The 24,467-nt window shown below is 44.7% G+C and overlaps 1 protein-coding gene across 1 annotated transcript in view; it reads left to right on the top strand.

Annotated features, from left to right (window-relative positions):
* LOC144773663 (TRPM8 channel-associated factor homolog) overlaps positions 1 to 24,467 on the top strand; it is a 93,934-nt gene that overhangs the window by 37,430 nt on the left and 32,037 nt on the right. Inside the window, exon 3 of the mRNA XM_078658811.1 lies at positions 8,833 to 9,809. Coding sequence (XP_078514937.1) covers positions 8,833 to 9,809 — 977 coding nt within the window. The remainder of the gene's footprint in view (positions 1 to 8,832; positions 9,810 to 24,467) is intronic.

The following is a 24,467-nucleotide window of genomic DNA, read 5'->3' as shown; positions in this document are numbered from 1 at the left end:
GCACTCCAGGACTTCTGGGGATTCACACGCCATCCCCCTGAGGCTGACACAGGACCCAGGTGTCATGTGACTGTCTGTCTGGCACAGATCTCCCGTCCCCTGTCCACCTGACAGTGCGCAAAGATCCCCCAGAACAGAAGTGGTGTCACCATGGTCACTACACGGGAACCTAGCCCAACTGGGTAGTCCCTGACATAAGGGCCAAGTCCAACACAACCCCCTTCCAGCCAAAACGCAGGGTAGACCAATCACCACCGTGATGGACTTCCCTGCTTGGGGCGATAGAGTATAGTGGCAGGATCAGTGCTCAATGGGAGTCAGTGGTTGAAGGGGGGCCCATGACACTCATCTTTGGGGACCGGGACATATTTTCTTCAATAGATTTTGACGCAGCAGAAAAAAGGGAAAAACACACAAGAGGGAAAGAAGATGAAGAGAAAGATGGAACCCGTGACAGCGAATGACAGCAGTACCCTGCAGTGAGATATAGGGCAGGGAGTGTCTGGTGGTGGATTACAGAGGCATGAGGTGGAGTCAAGACAGAACACACTTGCTAATCAGCCAACACTCAGTAGCGCTGGCCGCGGGCTAATGAGGAAAAGCTTGAGCACCAGCACTTACTACTTTACAAATTAATCACTGGGAAGGATGCAATTTATTCAGTCCAAGATCAGTAAAAGGCCGAAGTATTCCTGGGGGAAACATTGTTTATAACACATGCGATACTCACATGCCATTACAACGCAGTCATTACAACAACCGCATTGTTACAAAGCAAATCATTATAATGCAAGTCGTTACAACAACTTGCTGTAGGGGGCAGAAGGTGTTGGATTTAAAATCCAACTCCTACCCTACTGTTGCACAGACTGGAGTTGGAATAGTAAATTATACTATTCCAAAATCCAGAGCGCCTCCTACTGCAAGTCGTTGTAACGACTTGCGTTGTAATGGCATGCAATGTATCGTATGCGTTGTAACATGACCTATCCATCCCTGGGTGGGAAAAACAGAAGAATAAAGATGCAAACATTCAAATGAACATTAGGGATCTAAAGTATACAGCAAAGCCATCCAATCAGGAGAAAGATAATGGACCAAAGACCACTGTACATGCGTAAATATATGGCAAAATATTGGAAAGAGAAGGTCTGCAACAGACAGCTAAATCTGTCCGTAGCAGGACTTGAAATAAAGCAGGGGCGTTTGACCTTGGTAAAAGGTGAAGGGAAAGAAAAAATCCATGCAGGTCAGAAAATAATTGTGTCTCTGAGGAGAAGAGGGGCTGGAAAACCACTATACAGATGTTGGAAAGACAAATATTATGCTGGTTTCAAAGTGCCCAGTTTGATATTATTGTGTTGCTGTTATTTGTTAATGCAGATTTTTAGATGATTTTGCAGTACTCTCCTGTTGTTTTCCAGATCGCACACACTACAGTGACTGCTACTGTTTTCATTAGAGCACAATAAGATAAGGTGTGTGGTTGTTTCCCTGTGGTGAACACTCTGAGATGATGCTTTTCACAGTCTTGTTGTAATATATAGTGCACACAGAAAGATGACAGGGTTATGTTTTTCATTAGTGCACACCCTGGGATGATGCTGTTGTTGATTACCTTTAGTAAAGACTCTGAGATGACTGCATATTTATTTTTCACAATGTGCATAGTCTTCTTGTGTTATATAATGCACACTTTGAGATGATTTACTGCTCCTGTACAACAATTGCACTTTGAGCTGATTGTGTTGTTGTTTTTCAGAGTGCACATGCTGAAATCATTGTGTTGTTGGTTTCCACAGTGCACATGCTAAGATTGTTGTGTTGTGTTTCCCGCAGTCCACATGTTGATATGGTTGTTTTGTGTTTCCCAAAGTGCCCATGCCGTCATGATTGTGTTGTGTTTTCCACAGTGTACATGCTGAGTTGGTTGTGTTCTTGTTTTCTACATACGTTATAGTGAACAGAAGGTCCTTAGCTTATTTCAGAATCAAAAACACAATACTGTATAGAAACACAATGGAAAACTATACGTTATAAAATTTCCAAACCCAGCCGGGAGAGGAGTTTATTTTATAAAGAAGCAATGTTCAATCCAACAATATAAACGTAATCACAAGACACAAGCCTGTGCCGTACATAAAAGAAGGAAAAAGAAAAATAGAATAAGAGTGAAAAGGGGTGTCTATCAGGCATAGAGCGAGAGCAAAGACAGGGCACTGTTGATAGGTAAAAAAATCGATAACAGTATCGCCTGGAGTGGAATATAAACAATCTTATCGGTCAGTATTGTAAATATGAACCCACTCATGGGTGTCGACGTTTCGATCCCTATTGCTCAATTAGATACATGGGATCATCATCAGGACATTTGTAATGAACAGGACATGCCTGATTGTAAGGAAGCCTGTTTAGGAGAAACGAAGAGAAACAGAGATATTTCAAAAAACTTAAGAGCAGTTTGCAGACGTATGCCAACTATGCATCGAATTCGCAGTGTGTGACCAAGTGCACGGTGTTTGTGACTTAATCAAGCATCAAATAACAGCATTTTCATACTCCTCGGAATCGCAGTGGCGTGCGTGAAGGGCTGCGAGGATCAGTCGTGACGTGATGGTGAACAATTCAATTTCTAGTCTACTCGGTACAAGGATTACTAACGTAGAGTGTCGGTATCATTTTCAAAAGTTGCGTGACTAAGGGCGAGTAGCAGAATTGGGGATAGCCTGTGGATTATAAGTAAAGTGGGAAGTATGCTAACCCTCGAGGATTTAATCCAAGGAGGTACTGCTAAACAAGGAGTCAACAGGTTACCCCAAACCATAGTTTCCAATTAATAATACTAATCATCACCACGTACCACGCAGTAAATTGTCGTGGAGGTCTCTTCGGGGGACCGGAAGAGTTTTGTAATGGAGAATAATTCCAAAGTTTATTGTTATCAACCGCAAACGATGGCGCTGAAAACAGAAACGGGCATTTAGTATCAGGCTAAAGGGGTGCTAAGAATTAGGGCGGCACTCGGCGGAAGGGTCTTGCTTACCTTGATGTGCTCATCAGGGCAGACGGATAAGGAGATAAAAAGTTACCGTGTAGGCAGCAGAGGCCATACACGTGGGGTGCCAACAATGTGGCTTTTCGACGCTGTAAAGGCAAGGGGTATATATAGATCAGTACATGTCATGGGGCGGGCCACGAACAGACATAAAGGAAGCTCCGCATTTACTTACTTAGTCCAGATGAGGACTCGTCTTTCCCGTGGCTTCTTGGTCGGTGCCGAATGCAAGTCAGTGGACTGCGAGCGCGCGCCGAGTTGTAAACAGCCGCGCTGGTCACATGACCTTCAATGCGAGTGCCATACTTGAGAGGCGAGTTGTCTACTGTGGGGGCCATCTTGGAATGGATAGATGGGCGGGCTAGTGGTGCCCGTGAGCGGGAGTGCAGGGACAAAATTAGGCGGTGATGGTGCCAAGGTGACTTTAGAAACGGTGAATAATATTAAATAAACACAACATAAATTAACCAGTTAGCAATTCACTTCCAGGAGGTCACATTTCTTATCTTCCAACCAGTCGATCATTTCAACATGGAGTATTCATTGCGCAACACTGACCATACAGAAAGGTCATTCCATTACTGTTTCATCTTATAGAGTCATTATTCATTGTTCAATCAAAGCAACGTGGTCCAGTCTTCACTTCGATTCAACCCTTTCTGAATGGTATTGAATTGAATGATGGATTTCAATTCCTCACGATTTAGTAACTGCTGTAGGTTGCCACCCCTTTGTGGTAGTTTGATGGATTTCAGGACTGTCCATTGGAGGTCGTCCGCTGTATGCTTCATGCTGGCATAATGTTCAACCAAGGGGGCATTAGGAGTACTACACCTAATGCGGCTTCGATGTTGACTTATTCTGGTCCTTATTTTTTGAGTAGTTTGGCCCACGTACATCAGAGGGCAAGGACATAAAATTGCATAAATCAAATTGTGACTATTACAGTTTGTGAAGTCTCTTAATTCAATTGTGATGTTATTGTGACTAAACGTGCGCCCCTCAAGTGTCAAATCACACACAATACAATGTCCACATTTTACATGGCCCCTCAACGGGGGCAGGCCCCAGCTTGACTCAATCGTACCTGTCGGGGGTGGCGAAGGCAAGGCAGCTCGAACCAAATGGTCTTTTATATTTCTACTTTTCTTGAAAGCAAACAAAGGTTTATCAAACGTTAGCTGGCCTGAGTTTAGGGTTGGCCAGTAACGTAGAATTGTTTTACGGATTTTGTCAGAGACTGGGGAAAAAGTCGTGACACAGGCAATCCTGCCTGCACTAGGCCTAGTCTTGGGTTGGAGTAGAACCTCTCTAGGACAGTACCATGCACGTTTCGAGGCATTACGCACTATCCTGTTCGGGTAACCTCTTGATTTTAGTTTTGAGCACAGGATCCCTGCCTCTTTGAAGTAATCAATTTTAGCGGAACAATTCCTTCTAATCCGAAGGAACTGTGAATAGGGAAGTGAGTCTTTCAGGGCTTTTGGGTGATTACTATTGTACCTGAGTAAAGTATTTCGCTCGGTCGGTTTCCTATAGAGGCGAGTGAGTAACTCCCCTGTCTCATGATAAATCATGAGATCCAAGAATGGTATCTCTGTTTTGTGACTTGAGAGAGTGAACTGCAGATTGTCGCAATTGTTGTTCAACCAGTGTAGGAACGAATTCAAACCTTCTCTCTCAGAATTCCAAATTAGAAAAATATCATCTATGTACCGGCGCCAAATTCCAATGCTGGTTCTAAATGGATTTGTGTCAGCTAGGATTGTACCTGTCTCAAGTGCATCCATGTAAAGAATGGCCAGATGGGGAGCAAAAATCGCTCCCATTGAGCATCCCTTTATCTGTTGGTAGAAGGTCCCGTCAAAAATAAAAAAGTTTTTAGTAAGACAGAGTTCTAGCAATTGCAAAACGAACAATGTCGGTACCCTGTGTGGTCTAGGTCTGGAATCAAGTATTTTTTCAATGACACGTAGAGCCGCTCCCTGAGGAATATTAGTGTAGAGCGACTCTACGTCCAATGTGCATAGTGTTTGGTTATTAGGATCAAAGGGCTGGTGTTCCACAAGATTGATCATTTCCATGCTATCACGGACATAACAGCACGTCGAAGGCACAAAGTCCTTAATAAAAAAGTCCACATAGGACATTGAACATGTGGTCCCAATGTGGCTGAAGTTGGTAATGTATTTAGGATTATCCGTAAAGATCCCAGGGATATTACGTACTTGAGACTTGGCCGCAACCCAACAGTTGAAATCCAAGGCCTGATAAAACAGATCACCACGGCTGCCCGGGATGAGGGTTTTCTTAGCAAGAAGGAATTCAATTTCCTTAATGTTAAGTGTCCTCGTCTTCCAGTCATCTACACCCTCCCCAAGGTTCATAAAGATATTGTGAACCCACCAGGCCGACCAATAGTGTCGGCCTGCGGCTCTATTTTGGAACCATTAGGGTCCTATGTGGACTTTTTTATTAAGGACTTTGTGCCTTCGACGTGCTGTTATGTCCGTGATAGCATGGAAATGATCAATCTTGTGGAACACCAGCCCTTTGATCCTAATAACCAAACACTATGCACATTGGACGTAGAGTCGCTCTACACTAATATTCCTCAGGGAGCGGCTCTACGTGTCATTGAAAAAATACTTGATTCCAGACCTAGACCACACAGGGTACCGACATTGTTCGTTTTGCAATTGCTAGAACTCTGTCTTACTAAAAACTTTTTTATTTTTGACGGGACCTTCTACCAACAGATAAAGGGATGCTCGATGGGAGCGATTTTTGCTCCCCATCTGGCCATTCTTTACATGGATGCACTTGAGACAGGTACAATCCTAGCTGACACAAATCCATTTAGAACCAGCATTGGGATTTGGCGCCGGTACATAGATGATATTTTTCTAATTTGGAATTCTGAGAGAGAAGGTTTGAATTCGTTCCTACACTGGTTGAACAACAATTGCGACAATCTGCAGTTCACTCTCTCAAGTCACAAAACAGAGATACCATTCTTGGATCTCATGATTTATCATGAGACAGGGGAGTTACTCACTCGCCTCTATAGGAAACCGACCGAGCGAAATACTTTACTCAGGTACAATAGTAATCACCCAAAAGCCCTGAAAGACTCACTTCCCTATTCACAGTTCCTTCGGATTAGAAGGAATTGTTCCGCTAAAATTGATTACTTCAAAGAGGCAGGGATCCTGTGCTCAAAACTAAAATCAAGAGGTTACCCGAACAGGATAGTGCGTAATGCCTCGAAACGTGCATGGTACTGTCCTAGAGAGGTTCTACTCCAACCCAAGACTAGGCCTAGTGCAGGCAGGATTGCCTGTGTCACGACTTTTTCCCCAGTCTCTGACAAAATCCGTAAAACAATTCTACGTTACTGGCCAACCCTAAACTCAGGCCAGCTAACGTTTGATAAACCTTTGTTTGCTTTCAAGAAAAGTAGAAATATAAAAGACCATTTGGTTCGAGCTGCCTTGCCTTCGCCACCCCCGACAGGTACGATTGAGTCAAGCTGGGGCCTGCCCCCGTTGAGGGGCCATGTAAAATGTGGACATTGTATTGTGTGTGATTTGACACTTGAGGGGCGCACGTTTAGTCACAATAACATCACAATTGAATTAAGAGACTTCACAAACTGTAATAGTCACACTTTGATTTATGCAATTTTATGTCCTTGCCCTCTGATGTACGTGGGCCAAACTACTCAAAAAATAAGGACCAGAATAAGTCAACATCGAAGCCGCATTAGGTGTAGTACTCCTAATGCCCCCTTGGTTGAACATTATGCCAGCATGAAGCATACAGCGGACGACCTCCAATGGACAGTCCTGAAATCCATCAAACTACCACAAAGGGGTGGCAACCTACAGCAGTTACTAAATCGTGAGGAATTGAAATCCATCATTCAATTCAATACCATTCAGAAAGGGTTGAATCGAAGTGAAGACTGGACCACGTTGCTTTGATTGAACAATGAATAATGACTCTATAAGATGAAACAGTAATGGAATGACCTTTCTGTATGGTCAGTGTTGCGCAATGAATACTCCATGTTGAAATGATCGACTGGTTGGAAGATAAGAAATGTGACCTCCTGGAAGTGAATTGCTAACTGGTTAATTTATGTTGTGTTTATTTAATATTATTCACCGTTTCTAAAGTCACCTTGGCACCATCACCGCCTAATTTTGTCCCTGCACTCCCGCTCACGGGCACCACTAGCCCGCCCATCTATCCATTCCAAGATGGCCCCCACAGTAGACAACTCGCCTCTCAAGTATGGCACTCGCATTGAAGGTCATGTGACCAGCGCGGCTGTTTACAACTCGGCGCGCGCTCGCAGTCCACTGACTTGCATTCGGCACCGACCAAGAAGCCACGGGAAAGACGAGTCCTCATCTGGACTAAGTAAGTAAATGCGGAGCTTCCTTTATGTCTGTTCGTGGCCCGCCCCATGACATGTACTGATCTATATATACCCCTTGCCTTTACAGCGTCGAAAAGCCACCTTGTTGGCACCCCACGTGTATGGCCTCTGCTGCCTACACGGTAACTTTTTATCTCCTTATCCGTCTGCCCTGATGAGCACATCAAGGTAAGCAAGACCCTTCCGCCGAGTGCCGCCCTAATTCTTAGCACCCCTTTAGCCTGATACTAAATGCCCGTTTCTGTTTTCAGCGCCATCGTTTGCGGTTGATAACAATAAACTTTGGAATTATTCTCCATTACAAAACTCTTCCGGTCCCCCGAAGAGACCTCCACGACAATTTACTGCGTGGTACGTGGTGATGATTAGTATTATTAATTGGAAACTATGGTTTGGGGTAACCTGTTGACTCCTTGTTTAGCAGTATCTCCTTGGATTAAATCCTCGAGGGTTAGCATACTTCCCACTTTACTTATAATCCACAGGCTATCCCCAATTCTGCTACTGGCCCTTAGTCACGCAACTTTTGAAAATGATACCGACACTCTACGTTAGTAATCCTTGTACCGAGTAGACTAGAAATTGAATTGTTCACCATCACGTCACGACTGATCCTCGCAGCCCTTCACGCACGCCACTGCGATTCCGAGGAGTATGAAAATGCTGTTATTTGATGCTTGATTAAGTCACAAACACCGTGCACTTGGTCACACACTGCGTATTCGATGCATAGTTGGCATACGTCTGCAAACTGCTCTTAAGTTTTTTGAAATATCTCTGTTTCTCTTCGTTTCTCCTAAACAGGCTTCCTTACAATCAGGCATGTCCTGTTCATTACAAATGTCCTGATGATGATCCCATGTATCTAATTGAGCAATAGGGATCGAAACGTCGACACCCATGAGTGGGTTCATATTTACAATACTGACCGATAAGATTGTTTATATTCCACTCCAGGCGATACTGTTATCGATTTTTTTACCTATCAACAGTGCCCTGTCTTTGCTCTCGCTCTATGCCTGATAGACACCCCTTTTCACTCTTATTCTATTTTTCTTTTTCCTTCTTTTATGTACGGCACAGGCTTGTGTCTTGTGATTACGTTTATATTGTTGGATTGAACATTGCTTCTTTATAAAATAAACTCCTCTCCCGGCTGGGTTTGGAAATTTTATAACGTATAGTTTTCCATTGTGTTTCTATACAGTATTGTGTTTTTGATTCTGAAATAAGCTAAGGACCTTCTGTTCACTATAACGTTGTTATACCCATGGTACTTAGCTATCTGTTGGGTCCCCCTTGTGTCTTAAAAAGCTTGTTTTCTACATAGACATGGGATTGACATCACCAAAGATATGAGGTATCTTCTAAATGGCGTCACACACCTGAACATTAATAATGGAGGGGAACCCTCCCAACTCTTGGTCCATGGGCTACTAGCTTTCCCTGTTGGACTTGATGATTCGCATAGGTCATTTCTGGCTGCGGCACACTACAGTAAAGGCCGTGTTGTCGTGGCAGGCCATGAGACCCAACTAAACTCAGCTTGTCTTAAGACCTTCCTCCTGAATGCAGTTTCTTGGCTGGATGCAGGGAGGAAGGGGAAGATTGGCATGGTGAGTGGTCTGAAGGGACTCCTTGATCTTCTCAATGAGAACAAGTTGCCAAGTGAAATTTCTGACTTGATCCCAAGTCTTAGCGTCTACTGCTGTCAATCGTACAGTGATTGTGAGGCACAGAAAATCCATGAGTTTGTGGCTGAAGGAGGGGGCTTGCTCATTGGAGGCCATGCCTGGTGGTGGGCCAGGCAGCATCCAGGCCAATATGCTGCAGCAGACTATCCCGGCAATAAAATACTGAATACATTTGGAATCTCCATCCTGAGCCAAACCCTTTTGGCTAAAAATTACAAAGCAATGGATCCAGAAGATGCACCGAAGGTCTACCACTTCCGCAGAGCTCTTTCCAAGTTCCTACAAGAGAGCGGTGGAAAGCAGGATACAGAGCCATCTCCAGCATCTCGGATCAAAAAACTGGGGCAAGACTGTGCTGAAATTTTGAAACTCTCCACAGAAGGCTCTGCAGCGGTCCACTCAGTTCACCAAATCTTGAAGGATCTTTTGCACCGCTCTGGGGTTCCAGAAGTGAGCAAACAAAAGCCGATTCAACACCACTCCAACAAGTCACTGCTGATTGGGTTGGCCACATCTCTCTATGAACATTACCCCAAGCTGTTCGAGGTCTACAGACACCCTAAGTTGTCCGATTTATCTGACGTCACCCTGTCTATTGACGCCAACAATAAAGGTATGGCTAAATCCAGGAGGGTGGATGGGTTTTAAAATTCATAGCAAAATAGACAATCACTCACAGCCACTGGACATGTTAGCTTCATGATGTTATGCAAATATTTATTTTTTATGACAGTTTTGATTTCAGTTTGAGGCTTGGGGGCACAGGCTCTTTGGAGCTTTACATACTCCTTGCCCCCACTGCACAAGTGCTGATCAAACTGCAGTCTCAGAGATGTAGACACAACCCAGAGCAGTGCAAGCTGCTCATCCCTTGTTGCACAGGGTTTATTGTACAAGATATCTTTGCAAACAACACGAAAGCCTGCTCATAGCAGCAGGTGGCCCTAGTTTAGAACTGGAAACGCACGATGTTGAATAAAGACCTGCCCTTCTAGTAGGTTAGCCGACATTCTTTTGGCGGAGTGATTGGATAAGTACACACATGTCACATCAGGCCCCGCCCCCTTCCTGCACCACTGTGCAAACATGCCCCGTGGTGGGTTTTAAGGTGGGGGATTAATTCCCCTTCAATCCTGAGTTGCGTTGCAGAGAGGTGTAAAAAGGGGCATGGCTTTGGACCACCTGATTTTCAGCTCTCCTAGAGCATTTCTTTGTTTTGTAATATTTTTCATATTTTTCATATTATCATGGGACTACTGTAGTCACACATCGTGTTCTATTTTTGGGGTAGTTATTTTTACATTTTTTTGGGAATCTTTTTTGTTCATACATTTTGATAAAAAAAATTTGACTTGTGATTTGACTTGTGATTTCATTTAACAATACTTCAGCTGTGAAATCTTATGTTGAATTTTATTTTCTATATTTACTATAATGAGTAGGCAATGTAATTTGTTGTTTTTATGTATGTTGGTTTATTAGATATTACTATGCCTTCTCATTATATTAGAATATTGCATAGGCGTTATTGAGGTGCTTGGATATTTACATTTATTCATGTTGTATTGATTTGTATTAATTTCTAACTATGTAGAACCAGTTTCGGCATCTATTCGTAAGCTACATTGGCTACCTCTAGAAAAGAGAATTCTGTTCTAGGCCCGATGCCTTGTCCAGAAGACTCTGCATAATTGTGGTTCAGAAGGTGTTAAAAGACTCTTCCAACGGTATGACCCCAACAAACAACTGCGGTCTGTCAGTAACAAACTGGCTAGTAGTTCCCAGGTGCAAGAGGGCCAGGTGGGGGGGGGGGGGGAGAGCCTTTTCTGTCGCTGCCTCTAAACTTTGGAATACTCTCCATCTATCGATTTATTGTCAAGACTCGCATCTACTGTTTCATAAGGCCTTAAAAATGTAACAGCTATTTCCCAAATTTGCTACTTACAACCACCGGTTCGATCCCTAGCGCCTTGACACATTTGGGCAAAGTTCATGCTCTACGAAATCAACATTCATTCATTCATGTATTACTGTAATGTCTGAATAATGATGTTGTGGTGATGCTGGTAGAATCATGCCAAGGCTGTGATGTCATCTGGAGTGTTCATACTATGGTGTTCTGTTAGTGACAGTTGCTATCTGCGCTGTGGCTGCCCCAGCTGGGATGGCTCTCTTCTCTTGACAATACATATATTGTGGAAACTACTATTTCTCCTGTGCCTCGTCTTTACAGTGGCGATGGAGGACGAGATAATTGTCACTGCCACCTGATTTTCCACAACATGTGTGTCTTGTTTGCTGGCCAGCCACTCAACCGTGCGTAAATTGTTTTTTTTATTTACTACCAATGATTGAATATTACATAGAGAGCCGTGCTGTAGTGAGCTGGTCCCACATGTTCAGGAGTCACAAGTAGACGCTGTAGACGTGGCCAGGTAAATGTAGATGAAGTTTATTAAGAAGTTAAATCAAGCCCAACCAGGACCAGCCTCCCAGCTGCTCAGTCCATCCTCAACTGACAACACTCATGCACCGAAGCATTCCACTCACTTTAACATTCTAACCGGAACACTCACACTGGCTGAGCAGCTAGATGCAGAGGAGTAAAGGAACATATATACAACCTGAGGATACTAAAAATGCTCATTTTGTTTTCCGATTGGAAAACTTGGATCTATTTATAAACTGCCGCACAACGTGTAAAGGTCGGAGAGCTCCTTGCCGCCCATCGCTGCAACTCAATTTTCGGTGACTGAACAGCATTTAATTTTGAGGTCTTAAAGCACCATGCCGTCTTTTGCTGCCTTTCATACCTCAACGTTTATTTTTCAAAACAGTAGGGCAAACAGCTTACCTCATTGTGTTTGTTCCGCTTCTCTTCACGGACTCATTGGAATCTGACGTATTCACTCTATCGCTGTCTTCTCTGAATGATAACGGCGTGGAACCTCGCAAAGGGTTTAGAGATCGAGGTCCAGGCGTCACAAGAATGTACTGTGTGAGCCGCCTTACTTCGGAAATGCTTCAATAACAGTAGGATTCTACTTGCTGTCATCACGTTACATTTCCTTGGCATTCATATTTGTTTGGTCACGGAGAACAAGAATACACAGGTTTCTACTCAATTCTATGAGTGTTATTTATTTATCCATACAACTTTGGCATTAAAAGAACTGCAAAGTGCTTACAACTGAATTCTACAACCACTGATGCGCAAGCCTTTCATTAACATCTGTGTTTGTATTTAAGAAAGTCAAATTACCTCCAGTATTTCAAGACGTTTTCAATTTTCAAAGGAAATATAAACTTTTTAGTCTAATACAATACTGCCATCTAGTGACTAAATTGAATTTCATTTTTTTTTACTCTATATGTGGAACTATCATAATACACTGCCATCTGTGATTTTTATCTTTGTCGGTCTTCACTATTAACTGTGAGGAATGTTAGTTTTGTTTTTCTTCTTTGTACAACAAGACTTAATTTCCTCATTATCTGCTCACTGGCAGAAGTAGTGGATTCCTTGACATTTATTTAAAACAATTTCTTTTTGCTTCTTTTTTTCTTTTACTTTGTACTTATTTCTTCTTTTTCTTTCCACAAGTCTTTTATTTTTGTTTGCATCAACATGCTGAGTGTTGTTGCACCAGCGCTCCTTCTTACAAAAACCGGGAGAACCTCCTCTGGAATGGAAGTTATGGTTTAGGTCTTTCAAAGCATACTTAGGTGCAATTGATGGTCAAAGGTACAGACCTGAAAGGAAAAGAACCTAATGTACTACCATCTAGGAGTTGAAGGACAAAATGTGTTTGATCATTTACCCACCTATGATCCACCCGAATTTGAAGACGCTGACAAATTTAAAATAGCTGTTGCACAGTTGGACAAACATTTTACCAAAACAAAGAATATAGTAGTCCACAGATACAAGTTTTTTACGAAGATGCAGAAACCTGAGTATGTATGAGTAACAGAAGAAGGAATGTTCGATGTGTCATTAACGACAGTGATGATGTATTGGATGATGATGTTCCCAATCAGGACTATGTTGTTGTAGTTAGAAACTGTAATGAAAAGCTTCAACATATTCCTGATCCTCAAATTGATGTTATAATTTAAATGAGTCAAATTCAACTTCTGGTTGACACAGGAGCTTGCATCACCATTGCATCACAAGAAAAGTATCAAAGATTTTGGTCTTAAAAAAGCTTATTACCACCTGATATTCTTACTGTAGCTTTTGAAGGAAGCAAAATTGAATTGTTAGGGAATATTTGGGCCACCATTAGTGTTTTAGGAGAAACTATTAAAGACAAAGTATATGTTGCCAAGAGAGGGATTAATGTTCTTGGTCTCATTCACCAAGCTGAATTTGGTTTAACTATCAAACCTGCTTCGGAGAATTCTGTTTTTATCAACAAACAATCCAATAGTAGTTACATTAATACTACTAAAGACATTTACTCCCTTTCTTGTAATCAAGCGCACAATGATTGGCAAAACCAAGTTCAGTAAAGTCTTTGAAGAGCGTTTTGGCAGAATTACCAATTTTCAGCATTTCATTAACCCCTTCCATGCTGGCCCGTTTCCGCCGCTGTGCGGTAAACAAACAAACAGGGCGGGGCCGTGACGAACCCCAGCCGTCATCCGCACACGAGCGCCGCGTGGCGTGACGGCTGGGGTTCGTCACCAACATGGAAGGGGTTAAAGTCAAAGAAAATGCTAATACTGTCAAAAACAAGTTTCGTAACGTGCCATTAAGCATCAGGGATGATCTCTCTAAACATCTGCAAACACTATGTGACCAAGGTATAATTGAGAAAGTTGAGTCCACCCTTTGGCTTTCACCCATCGTTTTAGCAAGGAAAAGGTCTGGGTAACTGAGGATGTGTGTGGACTTCATAAGCCTTAATGAGGCCATCTGGGTTGATGGTTTTCCTCTTCCACGTATTGAGGATCTCATTGCCAAAGTTGGGTCTTCATCATGTTTCACTAAATTGGATCTCAAAGCCGCGTATCATCAGGTCGTACTTCGCCCTCAGTTCCGAAATTTTACGGCTTTTGTCACTCCTGATGGTGTCTTTCCATTCTGCCGATTACCTTTTGGCCTGGCTTCAGCGGCTGCGGTCTTCCAGAGACTTATAACTGAAATGTTCAGACACAATCCCAATCTTGTAGTATTTCAGGACGACATTCTTATCTTTGCCAAATATGAGATTGATCATGACTCAGTTCTTGATGAAGTTTTCACTGTATTAGAGAACAGAGGGGTGACTCTACAAAAGAGTAAATGTTCTTTTAAAGTAAAAGAGATTGAATATTTAGGTCATGATATTTCCGAACAAGGCATAAAACCTAGACCTGGTTTGATCAAAAGCATTATAGAATCACCTGCTCCTCAGAACAAAAAAAAACGTCTGTCTTTTCTTGGCCTTTGTGAGTTTTATGCAAAATTTATAAAGAATTTTGCTAAAACTACAGAATGTTTCAGAGCACTACTTAAAAAAGGGGCAAATTTTGTCTGGTCGGAAGAATGTGAAAAAGGTTTTCAATCCATCAAAAGTCATATTGTCAAAGCACCGGCTCTGCAACCTTTTGTTGAAGGTAGAGAAACTGTTGTCACAGTTGATGCATGCGAGTATGTTTTGGGTGCTGTTTTATCGCAATTTGCAGAGGGTAGAGATTACACAGTGGGATTTGCTTCTAGGACTATTCGTCCTGTTGAACGCAAGTACTCTGTAATTGAAAAACAACTGCTAGCTTGTGTCTGGAGTGTTGAGAACTTTCAGTCGTACTTGTGGGGGAGATCATTCATTCTTAAAACTGATCATCGACCTTTAGTTGACATTAAATGCACTACTGCTCGTTTGGCCAGGTTGTCAACAAAATAGTTAGAGTTTACATTCAATGTAGAGTACATTCCTGGAGGAAAAAATAGCGGAGCGGACCATTAATCTTGGCTCCCTATTCATGATCTACATGAACAAGACTGGGAAACTGATGTAGAAGAATGTTTTGTGGCTTGTACCAATCATGATATTCCCTCCTTTGCTGAAGATGACAGAGTCGCTGAAATCGAGAAAGATGCCTTTCTCAGTGAGGTTGTTTTATTGATCAGAAGAGGTTGGCCAAAAAAGAAATGTCTTTCTCAAGATCTTAAAACGTTTTGGAACGTCAAAGGTGAACCTTCCCTTGAAGGTGGAAAAATTGTCAGAGGTGGCAAGCTTGTACCTCCCACATGTTACAGAGAGAAAATCTTCTTGGCTGCTCACTCTGGCCATCAGGGTTCTACCATTACTAAAAGAAAAGTCAGATCTGATTGTTGGTGGCCTAAAATGGACAGCCAAGTTGATGAATTGGTCAAACAGTGTGTACGATGCAGTACTAGCGATAAAGTTCTTGTATTGGAAGGTTCTGTTGAACTCCCTGTATCCCCCTCTTGTAAGATCATGGCAAAAATTAGGTATGGACTTTCTTGGGCCTTTTCACGTTCTTCCTGCCAACTCAAAGTATTTTTTGGTTCTTGTTGACCACTTGTCTAGATGGGTTGAAGTGGAACCGATCAGTGTTCCCAATTCAAAAAGTGTTATCACTTGCCTTAACAAAATATTTCTTAGAGAGGGCTACCCAGAGTAAATTCTTACAGACAACGGTGTCCAGTTTATTTCACAAGAGATGAATTCTTTTTTTGCATTCCTGTGGTATCAAACACACCAGAACTCCTCTTTACCATCCTCAAAGCAATGGTAAAACTGAGATATTTAATAGAGATGTTGTAGAATGCGTTCAAGCAGCTAACAGATTGAAGTCATGTATTTTCCAAGCTGTGAAAGATTTTGTTTGGTCGTACCGCACTTCTCCTCATGTAGCCACCAATTTTACTCCATTTGAACTTATGAGAGGCAGAAAAGCCCCCTCACAAGTCTACCCCTTTTGGATGGTGAAATCTTTTCACCAAGATTGTAACATGAGAAGTATGTGGGATTCTGCCAACAAAAAATCTTCTGAAATTAGTACTAGAAAGAGTGAATCCACCACTGAGAAAGAAACTCATCAAATTAGAATTGGAGATTGGGTTATAGGAAAAAATCCTGTATCTGTTAGGACAGGTCTTTTGAAATTCCTAGGTTGTGAACAGGTCATAGAAATTCGTAAAAATATTGCAAAGTTGACCAATTTCAACTGGTGGAATACTTCTTGTGTGGAAAAGGATCGTAGCTTTTCTCACAAAAATTTGAACAATGACAAAAATGTTTTAAGAGGAGATGGTGGTGTCAGGAAGAGCTCCAGATTTAATGTTAGACCCAGCAGATTACGAGATTATGTTTAAGTACTAATGTGTTTCTTCTATATTCATCTATTGTTTAATTTTTGTTTTCTTGTCTGTTGTTTTGTTTCTTTTGTTAAAACGGGGGAGGTGTGGTGATATGATGATGCTGGTAGAATCATGGCAAGGCTGTGATGTCATCTGGAGTGTTCATTCTATGGTGTTCTGTTAGTGACAGTTGCTATCTGCGCTGCGGCTTCACCAGTTGAGACGGCTCTCTTCTCTTGACAATAAATATACTGTGGAAACTACCATTTCTCCTGTGCCTCGTCTTTACAGATGTTTTCAATATTTCTTTATTTTTCAGATTGACATTAAGGTTATTTACAAATAAATAATATTAAACAATGTGTTTCCATTTTGTTTATATTTAAACTGTGCTATTGTTTAGTGTTATGTTCTTAAAGTAGTGTTTTTGCCAGAGAATGTTGATATGGTAGGCCTTGATTGTTTTTTTTTTTTTTGTGAAAACTTTTTATTGATTTTATAACACAAACACAAACAACTTGCAAGGAGTGAAGAAAAAGAGACATCAGTATACACAACATTGCAGTACATGGTGTTGGAGCGGGAAGGACAATCCAATGAGCGTTTGTTCTATCGAGAAAGAGTCTCACAGGGGGGGGGGGGGCAGAAGAAACAAATTGCAAACAGTATACAATAATATGTGGAGGAACCCTCTGGTTACGGGGACGTAGGTGCAACATCTGGGTCAGGAAGAGGAGGGGCACATATATCGCCACGGTAAGTGTTCCACTGAGTCCATATCTTCCCCCATTTTCGGGGGGTACCTCGAGAAACATATACAGTTTTTTCTCTGAACATGCACCAGTCCATGTTTTGTTTCCATTTCCGAATTCCGGGCGGGCCCTGAGCGCCCCACAGTTGCGCAATGTCTCTTTTGGCAATCATGTTGCCCAAGGTCACCCACCGAAGCTGCGACACGGAGTAATCATTCGGTTCCCATACGTTCAGCAGGCATCTCCTTGCTTCCGGCATCGATTGCACCCCGGTAACCTCACTCATCACCTCATGCACACGGGTCCAGAATCGCACTATCTCAGGGCACTCCAAGATGATATGTAAAAAGGTGCCCAGGAGACCGCAGCCACGCCGACACAAACCATCCACAGAAAAGCTCATGTGTACCAAACGGGGACCAGTTACATACACTCTATGCAGGATTTTAAGTTGCACAAATCTAAGGCGCGCCTGGGTGGCCACCTCTTTAGGGGAAGAGATCGCCGCCTGCCAGTCCTCATCGTCCAGCTCCAGCCCATCACCAGTCCAGACCTCTCTAAGGCGAAACAGGAGATCAGACCTGGAGTTGATTAATTTTTTATAGATAAGCGAAATCGTACTGTCAGGAACATGTCCGTCCAGTACCCTGTCCTCAAGCGGGGACGACTCCGGAATCTCCCCACCCGAAGGGAAGACCGAGAGCACCGCGTGTCGGACCTGTGCATAACGAAAAAATTCGCGATCGTTCAAAGCGTACTCGGTTTTCAATTCCTCAAACGTCTTCATTCTCCCCTTAGTCCAAACATCATCAATCCTGCTGATACCAATCAAGTCCCACCTATCAAACCCCCGGGACTGCCAAAGTGAGCCAAGTCTATCAGACGCGTACAGGGGGGTGGCACGAGTCAATTTAGCAGCCCACCCAAGCGCCATGGTAGCATGTCCCCACACCTGGACGGCCGCCCTGGTGGGGCCCGTCACGTTGCGAGGGGTGAGTTTCGAGTAGAGGGCTCTATTGTAGTCGCCCCCCGGTAACAACCATTTGTCCATCTCGAAGGCCGGATTCGGCAAAGGGCCATACATGCAATGATTTATTGCCCCCAGTTGAGACGCCCAATAATAGCGACGGATATCAGGCAAAGCAATTCCACCGTCGTACCACGGGAGCGACAATTTAGCAATGGCGATCCGGGGCCTACCCCCCCACACCAGTCGTCTCTGTAAACTCTCAACCTCACGGAAGTATGTAGCCGGGACAACGTCAAGTGTGTTTTGCAATGCGTAGAGGAAGCGGGGCAGTGACATCATCTTAAACAATGCCGCTCTACCCAGGGGAGAGAGAGGAAGTTTCTCCCAGGCGACCACATCTGCCCGGAGGCGCTGAAGAGGGGGCAGTAAATTACGGTCGAACCGGAGTGCAGGGCTCAGCGTGATAAAAATGCCTAGATATTTAAATCCGTCTTCCACAATCGTGATAGGACAACCACTGGGCAGAAGGGGGGCGGCACCCGACAGGACGTATACACAGGACTTCGACCAGTTGATGACAAGACCCGAGTTTTTGCGGAAGGATGTTAAGACATCAAACAACACAATGAGGGATTTACGGGGTGATGTAAGATAAAGCAGAATATCATCAGCGTAGAGAGATACACGGTCCTCAAACTCCGAATTCCATCTAATGCCCTTCAGGGACGGTTCCCACCGCAACCAGGCCGCCAGCGGTTCCAAGGCAAGAGCAAACAACAAGGGGGACAGGGGACAGCCCTGTCGCGTCCCTCTGCTCAGTGCAAAGGGCGCAGAGACCCGACCATTGACCACCACCTGAGCCATGGGACCGGCGTAAAGCAATTTGACCCACCGAACGAATTCCGAACCGAAACCAAACTTAGCAAGAACCGCCCACAAATACGGCCATTCTATTGTATCAAACGCCATCGTAGCGTCCAAGGACGCCAAGATGGCGGGCTCACGCAGCGTCTCGGCCCGTGCCAGGACGCCATGCAACCTTCGGAGGTTAAGCGCCGTATTACGATGCGGTATAAAGCCGGATTGATCAGGGTGAACCAGGTCCCCAATAACGGTCGCCAAACGTGTCACCAGCAGCTTGGCCAAGATTTTAGGTTCCGCATTAATCAATGAAATGGGTCTAAAAGAGGCGCAGCGATCCCGAGGTTTACCATCCTTGTGGATGACAACAATAGTGGCCAGTCTCTGGTCTGGCGGGAGAGACACCCCACCTCCAAAGACTCAAGAAACATAGAACGCAGATGAGGAGCTAGCGAATCCGGGCGCAGTTTATATAGCTCAATGGGGAGCCCATTAGGGCCCGAGGCCTTGCCGGATCGGACCGAACGGACAGCAGCGGCAATCTTGTCCACAGTAGGCGGAGCATCCAGAGCATCTCTATCAATGTCAGACAATCGGGGAAGTGCAATATCACGCAATAACAGGCGGGAGTCCTGCTCCGATCGATCAGACACCTGGGTGTACACCTCGCGGAAATAATCGGCAAAACATGCAACAATATCAACAGGGTCTGTACAACACTCACCATTCTCCGCAACAATCACAGGGACGACACGACTTGCATTCTCCCTCTTGTCCAACCAAGCAAGCAGTTTCCCAGCCTTCTCACCCACATCATACAGGCGTCCCTGCTGTTCCCTCCCCATTTCCTTGGCAGCTTCAGTGACCAGAGCTCTGTATTCATGTTGTTTCAACTCCAGTAGATGTAACCACTCAGCGGTAACCCCAGATTCCAAGCTCTCCTCCAGGGCCGTGACCTCCCCCTCAAGTCGAACCATCTCAGCACGGTTGGCCAACTTCACGCTACCAATCAATGAGAAGGCCTGGCCACGAATGACCGTCTTGTAAGCTTCCCAAAGTAAACTAGGGGAGGACACAGAGCCCACATTTTCCTCAAAGTAACAATCGTGTGCTTTAGCCAGCTCATCCCTGACCCTGGGGTCCTTCAAATACCAGGGGTTGATCGGAGCCACTCGGCCCGCCGAACTCTGCCGTGCATCAACCACCAGCCAAAGCGGAGAGTGGTCCGAGATACCCCGTGCCAGATGTTTAACTTCCCGTATGAGGGATGCATGGGCCGAGGGCAGTAATACGTGATCTAACCTTGAGAGACTACCATGAGCACCAGAATGATAGGTATATTGCAACTGTCCCGGGTGAAGCAACCGCCAGCAATCAGTGAGCCCCAGCGTCTCCAGGAAGTCACTCAACCAAGTCTGGGCCTTCGGCAGTTCCCTGGGAGGGTGACGATCATGCATCCCCGAGACCACCGCATTAAAGTCACCCCCAACCAAAAGCAGACCCTCGGGGAGACCCAGGATAAGTCCACTCAGATCAGCAAATGTGGTGGCCTGGAGGCCCGGGGGCACGTACACGGAAATCAGAATAAGAACCTTCCCCTCCCAGCGCCCCACAATGGCGGCGTATCGTCCCTTATCATCCAATATGACATCATCAATGGCCAAGGGGAGGGAGGTCCGAACCAGAATGCCTGCCCCCCTAGAGCCCGAGGTGAAACCCGAGTGCGCCACAAGGCGATAACCCCGCCTATTCAAAGCGTGGCACTTGTTGCCGAGCAAATGAGTCTCCTGCAGTAAAACAACATCTGGAGTCAAACGTTTCAGCAATTGCAACACCACCCGCCTCTTAATCCCATCCCCCAACCCGTTCACGTTCCAACACAATAACCGAAGTCCCCTACCCCCCATCCCTATGTTCAGCCCCTCCCCCGTCCCACACCCAGAGCAACTGCAAAAAACAGGAGTGCGCCTTTCCTTCGCCTTGCAAGTAACAATAAAATTCAAACAAACAACCCAGTTCCCCCAACAAAGTCAAAACAACTATACCCCCCACCCCGCACCCCTGCTGAAGACCAAAGAGCCCCATAAACTCGCAGTGTGCCTGTCGCCCAACCACCCAACTAATCTACGAAAAGAAAACCCAGGAGGAGAAAGGACCCGTTCACCCCCCACCCACCCCCAAAAAGACTGTTACTTGCAAACATTAAGAACACAGCATAGCACAGTTCAAAGCCAACGGGAAGGGTACGGGGTCAAAGTCAACAGTTACTCTTGCTCCGTCGGGCCACCCCCCGCCCGATCCGACTTGCCAGAGTCCTCAAAAGGTTCATGATCCGTAGGCAGTGTGTCGAGCCAGTCACTCACAACCCCAGGATGGTCGAAGAAAAAAGTACGATCCCTATGTACCACTCGCAAACGGGCCGGAAAGAGCATGGCATACTTCATAGACCTTTCCCGGAGTCTCTTCTTGACCCCTTGAAACCCCAGCCTCTGTTTCTGGACCTGTTGTGTAAAGTCCGGATAGAAGCTGACAGTAGAGTTCTCAAAGGCAATGGGACCAGACTGCCTCGAAGCCTGCAGGATAGCGTCTCTGTCCCGGAAATGAAAGATCCTCGCAATGATGGGTCGAGGGTTAGCACCCGATTTAGGTGTGCCGCCGGGGATCCTATGTGCACGTTCGACAGCGAAAAACTTGCTGAGACCCTTGGGCGCCAGGTGATTCAGCACTAGGTCTTCCACCAATAGGTCCGTCGAAGCAGCAGTCGATGATTCCGGGACCCCAATCAGGCGGATGTTATTGCGCCTGGCACGACTTTCATAGTCCTCTAGGTGCCCAGAGTAATAATCATTGGCTTTCCTCAGATTCCCGACTTCAGCTTGCAAGTCAGAGACGTCGGTGACCAGGCTAGAGGTCTTAAGATCCAGGGATTTGACCTTTTCATTCGTCTTCGCCAAGTCCGCCCTGATCAGATTGACATCATTCGACACCGTATCCAGCTTGAGAGTCAAGGCCTCATATGGTTGCCCCAATGAGGCCTTCATACCGGTGATGGCGCCCATGAGATCTCGCAGCGAGGGCTCGTCCTCAATCGATGAGTCCTCCGGCATTGTCGTCGAGGGTTTAGCTGCTGCTCCCGGCGATCCCTTAGCTAGAGTGTACCGGTCCATAATGTTCGTTTGCAGGGCACTCCCTCGAACGCCCGGTTTAGACCCGCGCTTCCCACCCTCAGGCTTGGTGGCCATCTTGGATCCTGGACCCGTACGGGTCGCCTGTTGACGGGTAAAAATGGTGACTGCGGTGGCAAATGTAGGACCAAAAGGGCGAAGGTGGTGCCAGTCTCAGACCTAGAGGCCGCTACAGATCGGCAGTAGGAGCGGAGAGACCAAGGGTGTAGGAGCGTCCGGCCGTCCACGGAGCCGACAAAGTCAGGTTGAGCTCCGGACAGGAATCGAAACCGAAAGCGGTCGCCAGCCCACGCAAGTCTGGCAGTCCGTTGTTGTTCACTTACTGGACGGCAAGCGAGACAAGATAGCGCGGGGCGTCACCATGGAGCAGGCCAGAAAACTGCGACAGTCTGTAGCTCTGGACCCCGAAGTCCAAAAAAGTTCGCTGAAACAAATAAATGAGCAGTAGAACCGTGCCAATAAACACCCGTCGTCTGAACCAGGATAAAGTACAGGATAGTCGATGGAGGTGGCGAGGGTCCGGGAGCCCTGTGCTCACGCGACCATCTTGGGTGCGCGCGAAGCTCCTCCTTAGGCCTTGATTGTTAAACATTCCATGCTAGGATTCAGTGCCTTTCTTTTGAGTAGTTCTAACAATGGTAGGGTGTAAGGTTGCTACTTTCAAGGGTTTCTTGGTAGAAATTGTTCCACCGTTCTACTATGTTATTTTTTGTTGCTTCTCCCACCATGGGATATGATACTTGGGTTAGAGTCGGTTCCTGCTTGGTGCAGGGGACAACCAACGCATATTCAATATAATCAATTAGTGGAGCTTGTTTCTTGCTTTTGGTAAAAGGAGGCTTCAAAAAGAATGTGATAGTGTTTAGAGACTTCTGGTAAAGGGACGTCTGCTAAAGCTTCTAGTTTTTGTATTTGCTATGTGTATTCAAAGTTAGTTGTGTATTCTATGCTCACAGTGGATTTGTGTTGGCTCCTCTATATGCTCTGGTTGAAGTGATAGTAGCACCCTTCAGCTGCAGGACAGGTTTGGATAGGTTTTCCGTTTAATGAAAATCCTGGCATGGTCGAAAATTACAAAGATTTTTTAGGGTTATAGCTGTTAGTTTGTTGCTTTACATGGGCTAGCATTTTGATATAAATTGCACTTTGTCAGGTAGCTGCGCACACACTCATGGGATGTTTGTATTTTGGTATTTACCATGTATTGTGTACATTTGACTAAATGGAGGGGCGCTCGACTTTAAATGGGCCATTCGTGATCCATGTGTTACAATGTTAGCAGCATAAATTATAATTCGTCTATCGATATTGTGGTTGTCGTTTCGTTAAGGTGTCTTTTATATAGTGTTGTTAGAATGTAATGGATATGTCTATTTCGTCATATCTTTTAGGTGCTACTAGTGCTTTTTCTTGATGATCCATGTGTTGTGGAAATTTTAATTTTTTTGGGTTTAGAATACATTTTCAGGATCCTTTGGAAAGATATTTTCAAGTATTTTTCCAGTTGTTCCGGTGAGCTTGGACTGGCTTCCCCCAGGTCCGACAGGCCATTCCTCGCTTCTATTTCTGTAATATTGGGATAATGGGGGAGATGAATATTTTGTCTAACATTTCCTGTGATGCCATTTTTTGGTGGTAGCACAATCAAAGCATGCATTAGAATAATATTCTAACTGGTCAAGAAAGGTAACAGAAACGCTTACATACCAGTCTATAATAAACTTATACAATACTAGAACAAAGCAGGAGTACCTTGGTGAGTCTTTCCTGTCAAAGCTAAAACTGGACAAAAGGGACAAAAGCTGCAGCCTTTGTGGTTACCATAAAGAGATATGATGCTTCATCTGTGTCTGCCAACATTTATTCCAGGCATGAACATTCTCCGCAAGACTTTGGTTTTAGGAATGGACAGTCTTTCCTGCCGACAAGCTCCAGTTTCGTGTCCAATATGGACAAACATGCAACTGAAATGCAGATTTGTTAAGTTCATGATGATAGGAGAAAACTTTTTCAATTGTTTTTACCTTGGTCTGTGTCAGAAACAGTCTCACATAAGAGGGTATGGAGTTGGAGAACTTACCTGAAATTCAACACAGGTCCCCACAAAGTGAGGAAGGTGGAGTGAAGACAGAGGAAGAAGATGACCAGATGCCATGATACCGTCCAGAGACATGTGAGGAATTGTTAT

The sequence above is a fragment of the Lissotriton helveticus genome, chromosome 8, assembly GCF_964261635.1.
Source record: "Lissotriton helveticus chromosome 8, aLisHel1.1, whole genome shotgun sequence".
Taxonomy (NCBI): Eukaryota; Metazoa; Chordata; class Amphibia; order Caudata; family Salamandridae; genus Lissotriton; species Lissotriton helveticus.
Note: the sequence above shows the minus strand (reverse complement) of the source record. Positions and strands in the feature narration are given on the sequence as shown.